We start from the raw sequence: 14647 nt of genomic DNA on the forward strand, positions 1-14647 counted from the left end.
CATATCTAATTCTACATCATTCTCGTGGTGCATATAGTTCTCCATGACTCATGCACTTTGATATTCCTACTTATTTCGCAGTTCTTCCCTTCCTACCTATACGTAGACGCCACAGATGCCCTGTATTATTGACTAATAGATATTCTTTTGCTAAGTATATGTTACAATTCAACAGGCGAGGGCTTTTTAATCACAGCACACTCCTCTATTGGTGTCATCTTGTTGATAATTGTGCTGGCTATTGTCAAATAGCAGGTACCATTATCAACAGGATGACTTCCATGGAGGAGTGACACCAGCAAAATAAGTGAACTCAGCTGAGTAAAAAGGTGCAAAATTGCAAAAATCACTGGGCCTGTTATCAACAGAATGACTCCCATGGAGGAGTGACACCCAGGAAAGAAATGTGGAGGTACAAAAGTGCAAAGATTGCGAAGCGAAACTGGGCCTGTTATCAACAGGTTGACCCTCATTGAAGGATGACACCCAGGAAAGAAGCACAATTATGATTAATACTATACCTTGCCTGCTTCTGACGCAATCCAACAAGTCATCGAATTCTCTTTCAGCATTCTGGACTTGACTTCTTTATATTCCGGCAGTGGCTTGTTGTCAACAAATACCGAAGCAGAAAATTGACCCAAAATCATGATTGGCCAGTAATGAGCTCGAGATGATGACGACAATGATATTAAGTGACTCTGTGAGACTTGAACTAATAAGTTAGTTACAAAAAACTTCACTTTGACTTTGAGCTCAGGAAGTCCAAATGAAATTTGTTGGAAAGTCTGAGAGTTCATTTGCTGGACAGTTCCTAAGACTTTTACAAATCAAATTTCCATTAGACTCCTAAATGTACAAGGATAATTTACCCCTGTAATTTGGCAATTTTATTAATATGAAGGTTGAAATAACTGAGCCCAGGTTGATCAAATCATCATTACTCACTTTAGTCTCATGATATTAATGACCTCTAGTAAATTCTTTATCTGAAAGTGAGAACATTACATGAATGGCGACAAAATATATCATGAAGGTTAGTGTGATGGCAGCCTAGGGTTATTCCACCTACATAAGCGCATGTGATCAACTTTGACACAGCCTGACTGACAAGTTGAACTATTCTGAACTTTTAGAAAATCAATTTTTAAAAGAAAGTTCGACAATTTCAACAAGAAATACATGTGATCTACACAAAGGAGGCGATATTGTCGAGACAGGGGTAATAATGACATTCCATAGGAGACAATGGAATCGAGCTTGGGGTCATATCCTTCAGACTATAATGAGACGATCTGATAGATCAGATACACTGCGTGGGATGCCAAGTATTGCCCAATGCATTGCATTCATATCATATGTGTATGCTAATCAACATCCATTCCATCATCTCTTTCCACAATTTCTCCATTATTCATAGGAAATGGCCTGGCCCTGCGACGAGGTGGTGGAGGAGGGATCCTTTTGTTTCTCTTTGCCATGGACATTTTCTTATGAATCTCCCGACGCTTCTGCCTCTCTGTCTTCCTTCTCAGATTGCCATCAGCATCAAATGGTTGTGAGTCCATCAGATCAGCCGCAAATATACGCTTTCCCTTGATCAACTTGACCGTACGACGTGCTCTTGGTGCACTCCTCTGACTCTCACCACCTCTTCCAATGGAGACAATCCTGTAAAATACGGGATTTGTCACGAAAACAATCCCATCGTTCCTTTGAATCCACACCCTTGTGCCGCTTGCAGGAAGACAGTGAATGTCAGAGAATACCTCACATAAACCTTGCTTGAGGGATTCCTGCTGATCTTCATCCATGTTCTTCATCATTCTGTGAAACTCTGCGATATATCCATCGCCCTCCCACAATGTGGACCACTGAGGTTTATCATGATGGGACACATCAGGGTCAGGAAAGAATAGGGAACATCTATCCACAAATGCCTTTGACTTAGGACCCATGCGACCTGGAGTGACGCCTGTATTATCATGCAGCCCAGCATTGCATGCTTCAAAAGTGACGGAAGCGAGGGTGTCATCAATGCTTGTGATTGTCCAGCACTTCATTGCCTCCTGGAGCGAACTTGGGTAGGGTCTGATGCCTTTAAAGACTTCGTCTGTCAGCATGAGCCACATGTGTGTTGTGAACATGACTATCAATCGTCCAATCGAGAGTTCTGTTGTGGACAACCTGTTTGACCATGTCCATGGCCTCATTATCAATCCAGGTGAGTTCGCAATGGCTGTCTTTAGTCTCGTCCATGTCGGGGTACGGCCAAGAGGATAGTCATCTGTCTCTGAATCAGTGTTCTTCCATCCCTCGATCCTTCCAATCGCTCTATCCCTTTGAGCCTTGGCATTTGCACCCATGAGAGCGAGTACATGTACATCATCAATCTGCTGCACCTCATCCAAGCAGGTGTCGCTGGCCAAATCGAAGTCCTGCAGAAAGAACATCCCCGCGGTCTCCAATACATTTCTGTATTCAAGGAGGGCAAGTGATTCACGGACATGAAGGTCGTAGATTATAGGTGTGGATGTGGTTGAACGAAGCATGTGGTTGAGCAATCCAGTGAGGATTCCGAGATTTGGAGGGTTCTTTCTTACAATGAATATTTGCGTTCTCTGGATCTCCCGCACACGTCGCCTGATCAGCTCAAACCAGATCTTCGAGGGGATCCATAGTACTGGATCGGAATGCAGATACTCTAGAGCCTGTAATGTCATAGGAATGTCAGGCCACAATGATGATATAGTGAATGGTATCTGTAACACCGACCTTGTCTTCTACATTATCCAGCATGATTCTGGCCGCATAGCCGCTAACCCTATATTCATCTCTGACACCATATGTCTTCTCCTTACAACCATCGACCACCTTCATTATTTCGCAGCATTCAGCCATGTATGATGGAGAAGTCTTGTAGGCGTCACTGTCTGAAGCGAAATTGACCTGATTGTTGTTGGTTCGAATTGCCTCGTAGTAGAGGTTGTAGGTGCTTCTAAATGCGATGTGCGTCTGCTGGGATCTTTCCTGTTGCATCTCAGCCTGAAGTGCGCCATATCTAGAAAGAGTGTTGTGGTGATGCATATCGCCTCTTTTGTATCCTCCTGCCCCAAATGATGCCTCAAGTGCGTCCAGTCTCCACACGCCAACAACTGGAACCTCCGGGGAGTGGGGTGTAAATGAGATACCCACGTCTACCAGAAGCTCACCATGCCTACGATCCATCATATATGGCCAGTCCAGGTCAGGAAGGTTCCGACGCAGAGCCTCTTCAGGTCCTGAGAAACGTCCTCTCTGTCCATCCTTTGTGAGGAGCTTGATGCCCTTTCCCTCCAGGATAAAGAAAAACGACCCATACATGCTGAGCTCGCCCCCTCCATTATGTATGTGGGTTTCCATGTATTCCTGCACATCTCTGAAGTCGTCATCCGAGAGGGGAATTGTTTTCGGAGGTCCCCATCCGCCTTTGCGTCCATCTGCACCTCTTGCCTTGTATCGTGCTTCGTCCAGTGTGTGCTTGAGGTAAGGCGCCCAGCTAACATCAGTGGAACCTCCTATCGATGGAAGAAGCACTCTATCCCAGAAAATGTCTAAGACCTCCTTTGGCATAAGCGTAACTCTTCGACCATTCAATGGGTGTTGATGGATCATCCTCGGAAATGCGATGTAGAGGTTAAGCGTTGAGGAAGCCGATGATATGCGTCCGATGCAAGCATGAGGGATAGCAGACATAGGAAGTCTTTTAGAAAGCCACTCCTTTCGTCCACCAGGGGCGTTAGAATCTTCTTCAGACTGTGGAATCAGGGTTTCGACATAGGTGTGATTGTGTTTGAATATCCCTGGTTTTGCTTGAAATGGTGGAGTGATATAGATACCCACAGACCCCCTGCATCGAAACACCTTTGTCGCCCAAATGATGCTGTCTATGTCGACGGAAATCTCTATTTCATCTTGAGAGAATCTCACTGCATCTCGTTCGAGGTCAAGATACAATGCAGGACCATCACCATATCGATGACTTGTGTGGCCACGCACAAAGGCATTGTGTCCAAACCTGCATTCCTCATGCAGTGGAGGATCATATTGTGCAGAATCGATGAGTTCAGAAGCAGAAAGTATCTCTACATCTGTGATGCGCGTGCATTGCCCCTCCTGAGATGACCCTCGACGTTGCAGGCTGTATGCACCCGTGACTCGATCTGGAACTTGATTTGATGGATCATGACTGTCGGTGGTGCCAATAGACATGACGTGATCCATAGTGGCTATGGGATCGCATTGATAGAATATGTGGAATGAGCTAGGGGTGATGCGATATCCGTGGTCAACCCAATCAACCCAAGCGGTCGAGATCTGTATTTTTCCAGCCTGGAATGTCGTGGTTGGAATTATGTCCCTTAGAGTTGTCAACATCTCGATTGTAGGTCCACCCTCGTAGTCGTCAAATGTCCTATCATCTGGACACCATCTCCTACCTGAATACGCAGCTAGTGGAGGTGGTGCAATCGGACGTGGAAATCGTTTGTTGGTACCAAGGTTCCAGTTCTTTACTCGCCTACGAGATGATGAGGCGGCTCCTGAGCGCTGGGAATCGACATTGTTATTGTCACTGACATCAAGAGGAATATCAGGCTCAAGTTGAAGATGTGTGCCAGTTGCGCGAGGGACTATCAAATTTCGATTGCGAGATCCGGTCAGGTGTTTGTTTGCTTTCAACAGCTTGGTGAGGTTCTCCTTGTGATTTACAGAAAGTGCCATTCCAAGAGAATCGTCTTCATGGGTGCTTTCAGCTTCAACACCATCCTCATCCACTGTCAAACCATCTCTGTTCTCGTCTTCATATGCTGATGGGTTTTCTCTATCCTTTTGGGGTGTTTGGCGTTGACACATTGAGCAGGTCGCGCTAACGACAGTCAATTTCCGCAGGAGCTTTAAGCATTCTGCCTGGTGCTGTCCATTCCGAATTGAATTCATCACATCCTCGTCTGGTACGTCATCCTCTCTCCAATTCTCCAGTGGACCGTCAAGGAGCATAAGATAGTCGCTACAGCTGAGCTTGAGACGCCCAGCCACAACACGCAACATATGAATGCGCAGTTTGTGGCCACATATGATATCGATTGCTGGCAGGTCTCCACGGTCATCTAATCCCACTCGCAAACATTCCTCGAGCACGGAGCAAGCGATAGGACCGCAGTCTACTCCGTTTTGCAACCAATTAGTGGATCTCACAGAGACATTTGTGACATCCCCTGTGCTCCAGCGATGAAGGGATCCAATTCTTCTCCAGTATTGCGGTCCATCCCAGTCTTCCCAGTCATTTGGATCTACGCCATCCACGTCCATCATTGAGTCGGAGATGTGGCGACCCATTACATGGGCTATATGTCTCTGGTAGTCAAATACGACAGCGAAGAAATGATCGGAGTGATGGACGATGAATCCAACAGGGACTACAGGGCATGTGCCGTCCTGAGATAAGAAGTGGTACTTTCTGAAGAGCTCTAATTCTTCGTCCACCATATCGTTCACCATCGCCGCATACAAGTCCACATATCTCATTTGTGATCGGCCCAGTACCTCATACCAGACATCACAGAGATAATAGTTAGCGACCGTAGCATCAAGCCATTCATTCAACCCAAGGGTTGTCCAGTTGTACCAGGCAGACGTCCAAATGACTGGTCTGGCCATTGCACGAGCTGTTATTGAATCAAATAAGTTTTGCCTTCAAATCTCTTCTATCCTTTCTGAACTTACATGCAACCTCCTGAACCGTTAGTTCCACTGTGATATTATTCTGCGAGACCTCCAGAGATGGTGACCGTAAAATTGCGTGTGGCGGAGGAGAAGGCCTGTATTCATCATCATGTATTTTTGCTATCGATGGTGCTGGACTCCCTGGATTGCATCATTAATACCATTACTTTATCTGCTCATTTGTCAACAGATAATGCTTACATGTCCCTGTTTCATGTGTGTAATCATTGTCGATGATCTTCGACTGAGCAGCACTCGAAGGTGATTTACGCATAACCTGGTGTTTTGATCCTGCAAACATATTCTGTAGGTATCATGAAGTTTAGGGATGAGTCGAATAACCACTTACCTCTACCTCTTGCATGAACGATGCGCTTTTTTGGACGTCCACGACGTCGCTGACTGTTAGATAGGCATGTCCTGGATGGATTACCCTCGATGTATGGACCATCATTATTGCCATTCCCACTACAAAGTGCTTCATCAGGCCAAGCTATGTGGTCAGTCTGCACTATATCTCCTTTTTCCTGTTGTCCCTCCTGCACCGGATTGCTCGTGGCACGAATAACGAATCCGGAGTGATTATTTCTCCTCTCCTTCGGGGATGATAGCCTATCTCTCAAGGCAACGTGATTGTATTTTTTTTCTATTGATAATTTTCATGTGAATTCTGGTAGAGATTTATTACAGGGACGTACGCTGTGCTTTTGCCCTCCTCACAGGTCTTCCACATGGACGCCGTAGCTCGTTTCCTTTTGTGCGATTGTTCTGGTGAGAGATCAAGGTGCTCTCTATATCTTGTGATCTGTCCCTCCTCTCTTCAGCTCTATTGGAGCTAGCATCTGCTGCATGCGTCACAGACAATGACCCCTTAGGGTTCCAATCCAGGATTCCAGACCTCATTATCTGTTGCAAGATGTCTGCTGTGTCAGACAATTCATCCTCAGCCCTCTGCCCCTGTTGATCATCACTGCATATTATGCCATAGTCTATTGTATTATGCTGGTTCGTCAGATTCTCTGGGACTGGACTAATTGTGGCACGGATTAGTCGTTTATCATTAGTGATTTTGAGGATGTTCTGGGTCGGTTCATCACATGGTAATGATGGATGCTGCTTTTTGCCTGCTCAATTTTATGAACTCTGAATGTAAATATGGGGCACAATATATGAACTCACGACTATTCACAACTCGCTTTCGTGGTCTGCCTCTCTTTGGCTTTTTTGTTTCGACCTCGTCATTCCACCCCTCTGCAATATCGCATGCATCAATCGCTGCAGATAGGGCTCCGCAATTATCACTACCATTATTGTTTGATAAATTTCTAGATGGGCTCTCAGCTGTATCTCTACCAGTAGCTGATGTACTTGATCCATGCGGGTCCACATCAAGGATGTTTAATTTAAGTATTTGCTGCAGAAGTTCGAGGGAGTCGTCTTCGTCCATCTGATGCAGTGTGATTTTGGGCGAGTGATCTACCACACCTCGCAAATTTTCTCATTATATTCGGCACAACAGTCCCTAGAACATCCATGTGCTCGCACTGAAGCGAAATACGTCCTTGATACGTCCTTGATTGCACAAGGAGATGATCACTGCTCTACACCATTTCGATCAATTAAGTCAGATGGGCTCACCCTGTCATTACATATCTTCCGATGTGCTCGGACATCTAAGGTTTCGGTTCAATAGAACGGTACTCGGTTATATGTTGTGACATGCAGTCTGATCTGCTCCAGTGCCATGCATCATGTCAACACTTTATTTTATGCCATAAGAACAGCCTGGGCGTCCTTCAGTAACTTTTTATGATCCGGTGATAACATTTGACACATCATTCTTGATCCGTTCATCAGATCGACACTTTACGACATGGAATAACTGGTCCCGCAGTATGGCCCATTTTGATGTCAACACTGAACACTCTTCGTCACTTTTTTCACCATCTCAATGTCCCGCAGACCATCTATCACTAGCTGTGCAATTGAAAGAGATGGAAGGAGACGGTTGACTGCGATGCGTAATAGTCACCCGAAGCTTCGTACATTGAGGCGATGCACTTCGTTGGAATGTAAATTTTAATGCATTTCCATCGTGCAACATTCTGGCTCATACACCTTATAATTAACAGGGATATATGATACATCTACTGATTCAGATGATTCGACTGAGTGTCCCATGGTCATTCGTGTAGGGGAAGAGTACGACAGACTTTATTCGTGTTTTTGCTCAGATTATGCTCATATGCTTCTCACAGTGTCGCAATTTATCCACTAGATGAACGTGCAGTTCAAATGCCAGATGGAAGCCTACAAGTAATGTCGTATTGGTATGGGAAAGTTGCGGAAATATATCTAAAGACTGGTCGACAGTCCCAGGAAAGTATATTTGCCACTACAACGGCTATACCTAACTTAACTCATTAAATAATTACAGGATGTATGGCTCAAAATTCAGTGGTATTATCGGAAGGTAGATTTGGAGGATCAGGGCGTTGAGTACGTCCTTTCAATTTAAAGTGACCGCTATAGGTTTATGAATGCATGAATATTTAGTCTTGCGTTATGCGTCGGTGAGTATGAGGTTGTCCTCAGTAATCATATGTCTGTAGTCGATATGTGCTGTGTGGAGGGTATGTAGCGACATCTGGATCATGCCACCATTATTTTAACATGTTGCATTCCCGATAGATCATGCGAAAATATTGCCATACGATGAAGGAGATCTCGCGCAAAATCAGATACCCACGAAGACTCTGTATAATCGCTGGACTGTGGATATTACATTTTCACGCCGTGGTAATGTTGAGTATATGGATGGCGTGAACGTTTCTGTATGCAAATATTCTTCTATCTCACTGTGCACTCCATCTGACAAGAAATTCAGAACTCTCAGCCAGCCACTCATTGCGCATGCAAGAAATGCGATCCCTCTTTTTCCTCTCCAATGACTCAACAACGATACTGTAGAAAATGTCATCAGTGGTTCAACGAGACATGCATTGCAGCTCTTGGTCGTCAGCTGCGCAGCAACATAAAGGCGACGATGCCTTCCATGTATCGTGACATTGACTTCGACTCGCAGTTTCTGTCACTGTTGACGATGCCTATCAGGCGAGGAGGGTCGTGTGGAATCGTTGGAAATGCATCCATCCTCATGAAGGTAAAGAAACTTATGGAGGAAGCTCGAACCATTCGTCGATTGCCCGATGGGTGGAAGAATAATATGCAGGACATCATGCTTCAAATGGGACATGAGAGTATTCCTAGATACTACTGTCTGACTTGCACGACGGCAGTCATATAGCATTCTCACATTACTTCCATTTATTTGTATCTACCCCCATAGATATGGACAAGCCGCCTCCTTAGTAATTTATGCTTTCTTTCTCTTGTGATCACATGTCTGATCATCTGACTTGAGATTAAGTTTAAAAATGTTATACATCGCCCTGAGATGACACATAGTGTAGTCAATAGCATTATTTGCTAGTGTGACGTCAGGATCATCGGTTCCGAATACAGCAGCATAAATTTCTATATCATGGTAACAGTCCTAATGATGGTCAATGACATAATCCCTCCATGAATCCATCGTGTAACTTTCGTGAATGGAGCGTACACGATGCGCACCACTTGTTGAAAATAAAAGCAACCATACAAGACGTCGACGGAGAATGCTCCCTCAAGGTCACTGGACAGTCACTGAAGACATGCCCAATTGCCACACACTATCGACTACCGTTATATGCGCTCAACAAGAAAATCGGAAGCTACAGAAAAATCGTGCATCACCTGCAGAATTCATCACGCGATGAGGCTATCATGCTACGAAACACCTATTTGTCGGTTATACGATATCTGAATGATGTACGCATTGCATTCCTGGATGATGCTGGTGCATCTTCAGATCCCCTCGATGGAAACTTCAGATCTGCTACATTGGACTATTATCTCTGGTTGGATCATACGGGTAATGGATTTCACGATGGATGTCGTCAGGAATTGGCTACAGCTCATGGTGTTTCCTTTGACGGCCTCAAGAATGGCGATTGTCAAGACATACTCGTATTTGTGCGGTGCTTGTATGTTATGTATCTAATTAGACCTGATATTTTAACGCAGTGAATTGGATCGCATATCACAGAGAGAATTGCAAGGATTACGATTTCTGTGGCGCATTACAAGGATCTGGCGCAGGGAAGATATTAATCGTCTTTATGATGCGATAGATGCTTCTCTTGACAAGATCGTTGATGCAAGGAATGCAACAACAGATTCTCATGACTCTCCTCAGGAGTTGGTTGAATCGGGCGAGCTTGACACAGTACGTAAGTTCTATAACGGACGATGCAAATATAACATGTTTTCTTCTAGCACGCCAGTCCATTCCAGCATTTCCACAATCCATTCAGCATGCAGTGTCGTGGCCTTGCTCTTACCACCCTAGGTCAACGATGCACGTCACATTATTGTTGGGGGCTTTGGACGATGGCTACCAAGTCATATCGTAATGCGGTTTCGAGAAATTCAAGGCCTGAAGTATGATGATCCATTGGACAAGCTAGTGGTCGAATGGATTCCTCGTAACAGCACGAGATTCGGAGGAGTACTTTGAGATATTTGGCATGACAGAAATGTTGTTGAAATGCCAGGAGTTATCGGTGGACCGTGGGCTATGGCGAGATTCTTTATTGCTGCTGGCCGCGAGCTCTACAAATCTCGTGAGGGTAGTGACTGTGTGGTCGAATATGACCATTCCATCGATTAATCGAACACAGAGCTACCCCATATGTGTCCCGCATTGCTATTCAAGATCCTATGGCTAATGTAGTCGAATATGACCAGGCCATCAATTCTCTCGATTCAACCGAGCACGGAGCTACCCCAGATGCGTCCCGTATCAATGTTCAAGGTCGTATGGCTAATTATGGAGCCACAATGGATATTGGTGTGCAAGTTGATTCACATGCGGACTGCACAATGCAGTTGCCATGCGGCAGGACTATGTCAGACACTGAAGTGCAGACTGACATGCTAGTGCAGGACGACGTAGCTATGGATTATTCCCAACCTCAGCACTCAGAAACCGCTGTTGAGTCCGATAGTACTGATTCCAGATTCCTTCACGAACAGATGAATGAAGACATCAATGTCTGTTTGTTTGTTGTCCTCTTCGCATAATAGACTCATGAGTTCATTTACGCAGGCTTATACGGATATGTATCCACAGTCACCAGGAAATCAAAACTACGATTTCGGTGATGTATCCAGTACATCAATTCTACTTGAAGCCACGATCACTGCAAATACAAATGTTCTGGACGAATCAGCCTCCAATGAAAGTACATGTGTCGGTAACACTACGACCCAGGAGACACAATGTATGCCAATTTCACCCAACCTGAAATCGCGATTACGCCAACGTAAAACAACGTGTTTAACGACAGCCCCAGCAGTCTCTAAAAGATCCAAGATTTCAAACGTGGACGACCTGTGGTATTCGCTACAAAAACGGACCGTTCTCGCTCACATATCAAAAGATCCTGTTCCGTCAGTCGAATATCCAACATACACAATGAAAGACCTTCTGCATGAGTCTGAAATGGGTGCAATGCATGTAACGCCAATTGTACGTCAATCGTCCATCTTCTCTTGCTTTAAAATTAAGCTACCTTCCAGTTGGCCTCCTTCCTCATGGATCCCGATGCGATGAATGTTGTTTTATCTACTATCAAATCAGATCACGATTCATGGTTGGCCATAGCTCGACATATAGCTTTATTGATTCGTGGAGAATGCATATCCCATGCTATGAGCAAGATGGCTAGGGTACTTATGTCAATTGATATCTGGATCAAGGATATCGCGATAGAGTGTCAGGACACACTTCGTAATATTACTGGAGATAATGTCCTTCCCCCCTTGGTATGTCTATGCCATCTTTGATGCTGCTCCGAGATATACATGATTAGCAGGCGCATTGTGTTCTGGTTGAACTTTCATCCCGGGCGATATCGGATAAGGAATCCGTACGTTCTACATTACACAAACTCTGGGTGAATAGTTTTTATTTTTCATTTCATGATGAATTACTCAGCTGAGCTAACAACTATGTCGTCCGCCACAGAATTCAGACGATGTGCAATCTATGAAATACGTTCTTCGATATCTTCTGCATGTCTATAAGCCTGACATTCCTGATACGTATACCCCTGGATTGAAAATGCTCGCATCAGTGATGAAGGATCAGATGCAACCTGTGCTAGGTCATGGGCAGGTACATACTTAGTAAATACATATGTCACACTGCAGGCATTCTAACACTGTTTATTTCCTGGAAATTCTTTCGCGTTGATAATGTCATACAAGTCGTATCTCACCCACTCGCTCAATAGCAGTTAGCCCTAACTAAACTAACCACTAAAAAAGCCAGCACTGTCATTTGAGCCAAACAGCTACCACACACTCAGTGTTCGTTTAACAACCTATTGAATAGTGCAGATGTATTGGTAATACATGGATCTTGTATACTGTCGAGTAGAAATAAAAAATAATAATGCATGCATGCTACAGGTCAGAAACATGCCCTCTCTCAGCACAAATCAATGCGGCGAGGAGGAATAATTTGATTATCGATGTCAGAAATGCTACAAAATGAAATATTTATATCCATAGTACAGTTTCAGTACAATATAATATGTCCAACACACAACAATATTCACTGCGGAAACGAGAAAAGAGCCAGATCAGATTAGTGTAGAGATACACCATATACGCGGAATATAAACAGACGTCGCATACGATGCAAATCCCGAAGCGCTAGACTAGCGAGAGGTACACAGTGCTGACTCTAATACGACCCTGGATACATGAATTGTTCAGAGGTAGATTTGTTATCCGTGTATCTAATCCGACAGCAGGATTGTATCTGAAAACATGCTTTGCACATCTGAATTATGTCTGCATAGATTATAAAAACAGATCCAATTAGACTCCACATAGATATACACAGGGTTGGTATGCTTTCTAGGATTCCCCATGCGCTTGCCCATAGCTTCTCGCTCGCTCGCTCTTCCCTTTGTTCTCTACACCCCACATCCGCAATGTATGGGTCCAAAGACCCACAGCAACGCCCTAGTGGTGTCCTCGCGTATCCTACTTAACATGATGTCAGTCTCAGGTGATGCGTCATGATCCATACTGATTCCACAACCAGCCTCATCCGTCCCCACTGACTGTGCCCGACAACGGCTTGCCACAGCCTGATGTCTTCTTCAGTGGAGAGGTGCCTAAGTATGCGATGGTAAAGTCAAAAGTGATTCAATGCAACAAGAAAACTCGCGTATTATCAATCGGGGGTAGAGATGCTCTAAATCACTCACACTGAAATGAGCAAATGGGGATGTTGTTGGGCAAACAGTTCAAACGCACAAAGACACACCATTTGTCCCCACTAGTGACAGGCAGAACGGAACAGGATAGCAGTATATCATCTGCCGTGCTAGCCAAAACCTAATGGGTCAAGAGCAGTAACATGTACTGATTGCGACAATCAACATACCTTCGAAGATCTCATTCTCCTCTGCCCCATACATGCACTCTGGCCCTGGAGTCCATACAAGATGAGTAACAGAGTAGATGTGTGAGCATGCCACGACAAACATGGTACAGACGACATCCTTCATATCAGCTAAGTGTGATCAGTGTGCCATGGAAGTGTGTGTGAAAAAACTAGATATCAAGACATTCTACTGATTCACGCACCACTCATTCAATTACTCTGTAGCGTTGCATTAGCATGGTCATCATGTATATAAAAATGACTGCCAAATCAAAATTTTAATTTATGTACGAGTGTTCACTTGAGACGGTCAACAAAATTCACTGGCTCAGATGCCGGTCCAAACTCGAGATGCGGAAGCAGATGCAGCCACTGTCATCGACAGTATGCACCTAAGAGGCGCGAGGACCACTAGCAAGATGCACATAGCGAGGGAGAAGAACAACACTCGAGATGACGAAGCAGATGCAGCCACTGTCATCGACAGTATGCGCCTAAGAGGCGCGAGGACCACTAGCAAGATGCATAGAGCGAGGGAGAGCAACAACACTCGAGATGACGAAGCAGGTGCAGCCACTGTCATCGACAGTATGCGCCTCAGAGGCACGAGGACCACTAGCAAGATGCACAGGGCGAGAGAGAAATAGTAAACTCAACATTGCAACAGCAGATGCAGCCACTGTCATCGACGTATGCGCCTAAGAGGCGCGAGGACCACCAGCAAGATGCACAGAGCGAGGAGAAATCGTAAACTCAACCTTGCAAGAGCGGATGCAGCCACTGTCATCGACAGTATGCGCCTAAGAGGCGCGAGGACCACTAGCACGATGCACACAGCGAGGAAAAAGGTAAAGGATGTTGTGGTCGAGAAGAAAGAGTGATTTCGCGGATTGAAAATATTTAACTCCGCCTCACATGACATTTCCACGCCACCAAGACGCGCTTAGCGGAGTTCAATTTCTACAGATCTGGCTGTGTTGGCACTGACGTAGTAAGTATGTGGTATATGTACAAGTAAGATACAATTATGATTTGAATCGTTATGTAGTCTGACGGTAATTAACAAATTTCAGTCGATTCGTAAGAGGCAGTCAAAAGCTCAGTCGAAATTGTGTGTAGTCAACATTGTATATGTGCGAGTAGGATGTCTGTGCACAATTGGGGTAATAAGTAGGACAGTAGACATAATGAGTTACATTATGGAGACGGTCAGTCCTGACAGACGACACAATAATGAATCTTGTTGTTGTATGTAGTCAAAATGGTATATGAGCGAGTAGGATTTCTGTAAACAATTGGGGGTAATAAGTAGGACAGTGG

At 44.7% G+C, this 14647-nt stretch overlaps 3 protein-coding genes across 3 annotated transcripts; 2 read left to right on the plus strand and 1 right to left on the minus strand.

Moving 5' to 3' along the window:
- Nucleotides 1–4550: 4550 nt before the first annotated feature.
- EDB93DRAFT_1108727 (uncharacterized protein) lies at nucleotides 4551–7210 on the minus strand (the record flags this gene model as incomplete). Its single annotated transcript, XM_041447880.1, has 7 exons — nucleotides 4551–4580; nucleotides 4618–5705; nucleotides 5764–5904; nucleotides 5965–6054; nucleotides 6113–6409; nucleotides 6462–6887; nucleotides 6943–7210. The coding sequence occupies 7 exons, from the start codon at nucleotides 7208–7210 to the stop codon at nucleotides 4551–4553; spliced, it is 2340 nt and encodes a 779-aa protein (XP_041301703.1).
- A 504-nt stretch (nucleotides 7211–7714) lies between these two features.
- On the plus strand, nucleotides 7715–9135 carry EDB93DRAFT_1256324 (uncharacterized protein; the record flags this gene model as incomplete). The annotated part of the gene is made up of 9 exons (XM_041453934.1): nucleotides 7715–7835; nucleotides 7896–7965; nucleotides 8022–8093; nucleotides 8137–8146; nucleotides 8201–8262; nucleotides 8320–8396; nucleotides 8455–8597; nucleotides 8651–9041; nucleotides 9113–9135. The coding sequence occupies 9 exons, from the start codon at nucleotides 7715–7717 to the stop codon at nucleotides 9133–9135; spliced, it is 969 nt and encodes a 322-aa protein (XP_041301704.1).
- Nucleotides 9136–9459: 324 nt separating this feature from the next.
- Nucleotides 9460–9816, plus strand: EDB93DRAFT_1044504 (uncharacterized protein; the record flags this gene model as incomplete). The annotated part of the gene is made up of 1 exon (XM_041444604.1): nucleotides 9460–9816. A coding segment is annotated over one exon (357 nt), but the record flags the coding sequence as incomplete, so codon positions are not given.
- Nucleotides 9817–14647: the final 4831 nt, after the last annotated feature.

Source organism: Suillus bovinus (assembly GCF_016758785.1).
Source record: "Suillus bovinus strain UH-Sbo-P2 chromosome Unknown EDB93scaffold_118, whole genome shotgun sequence".
In the NCBI taxonomy this organism is placed as follows: domain Eukaryota; kingdom Fungi; phylum Basidiomycota; class Agaricomycetes; order Boletales; family Suillaceae; genus Suillus; species Suillus bovinus.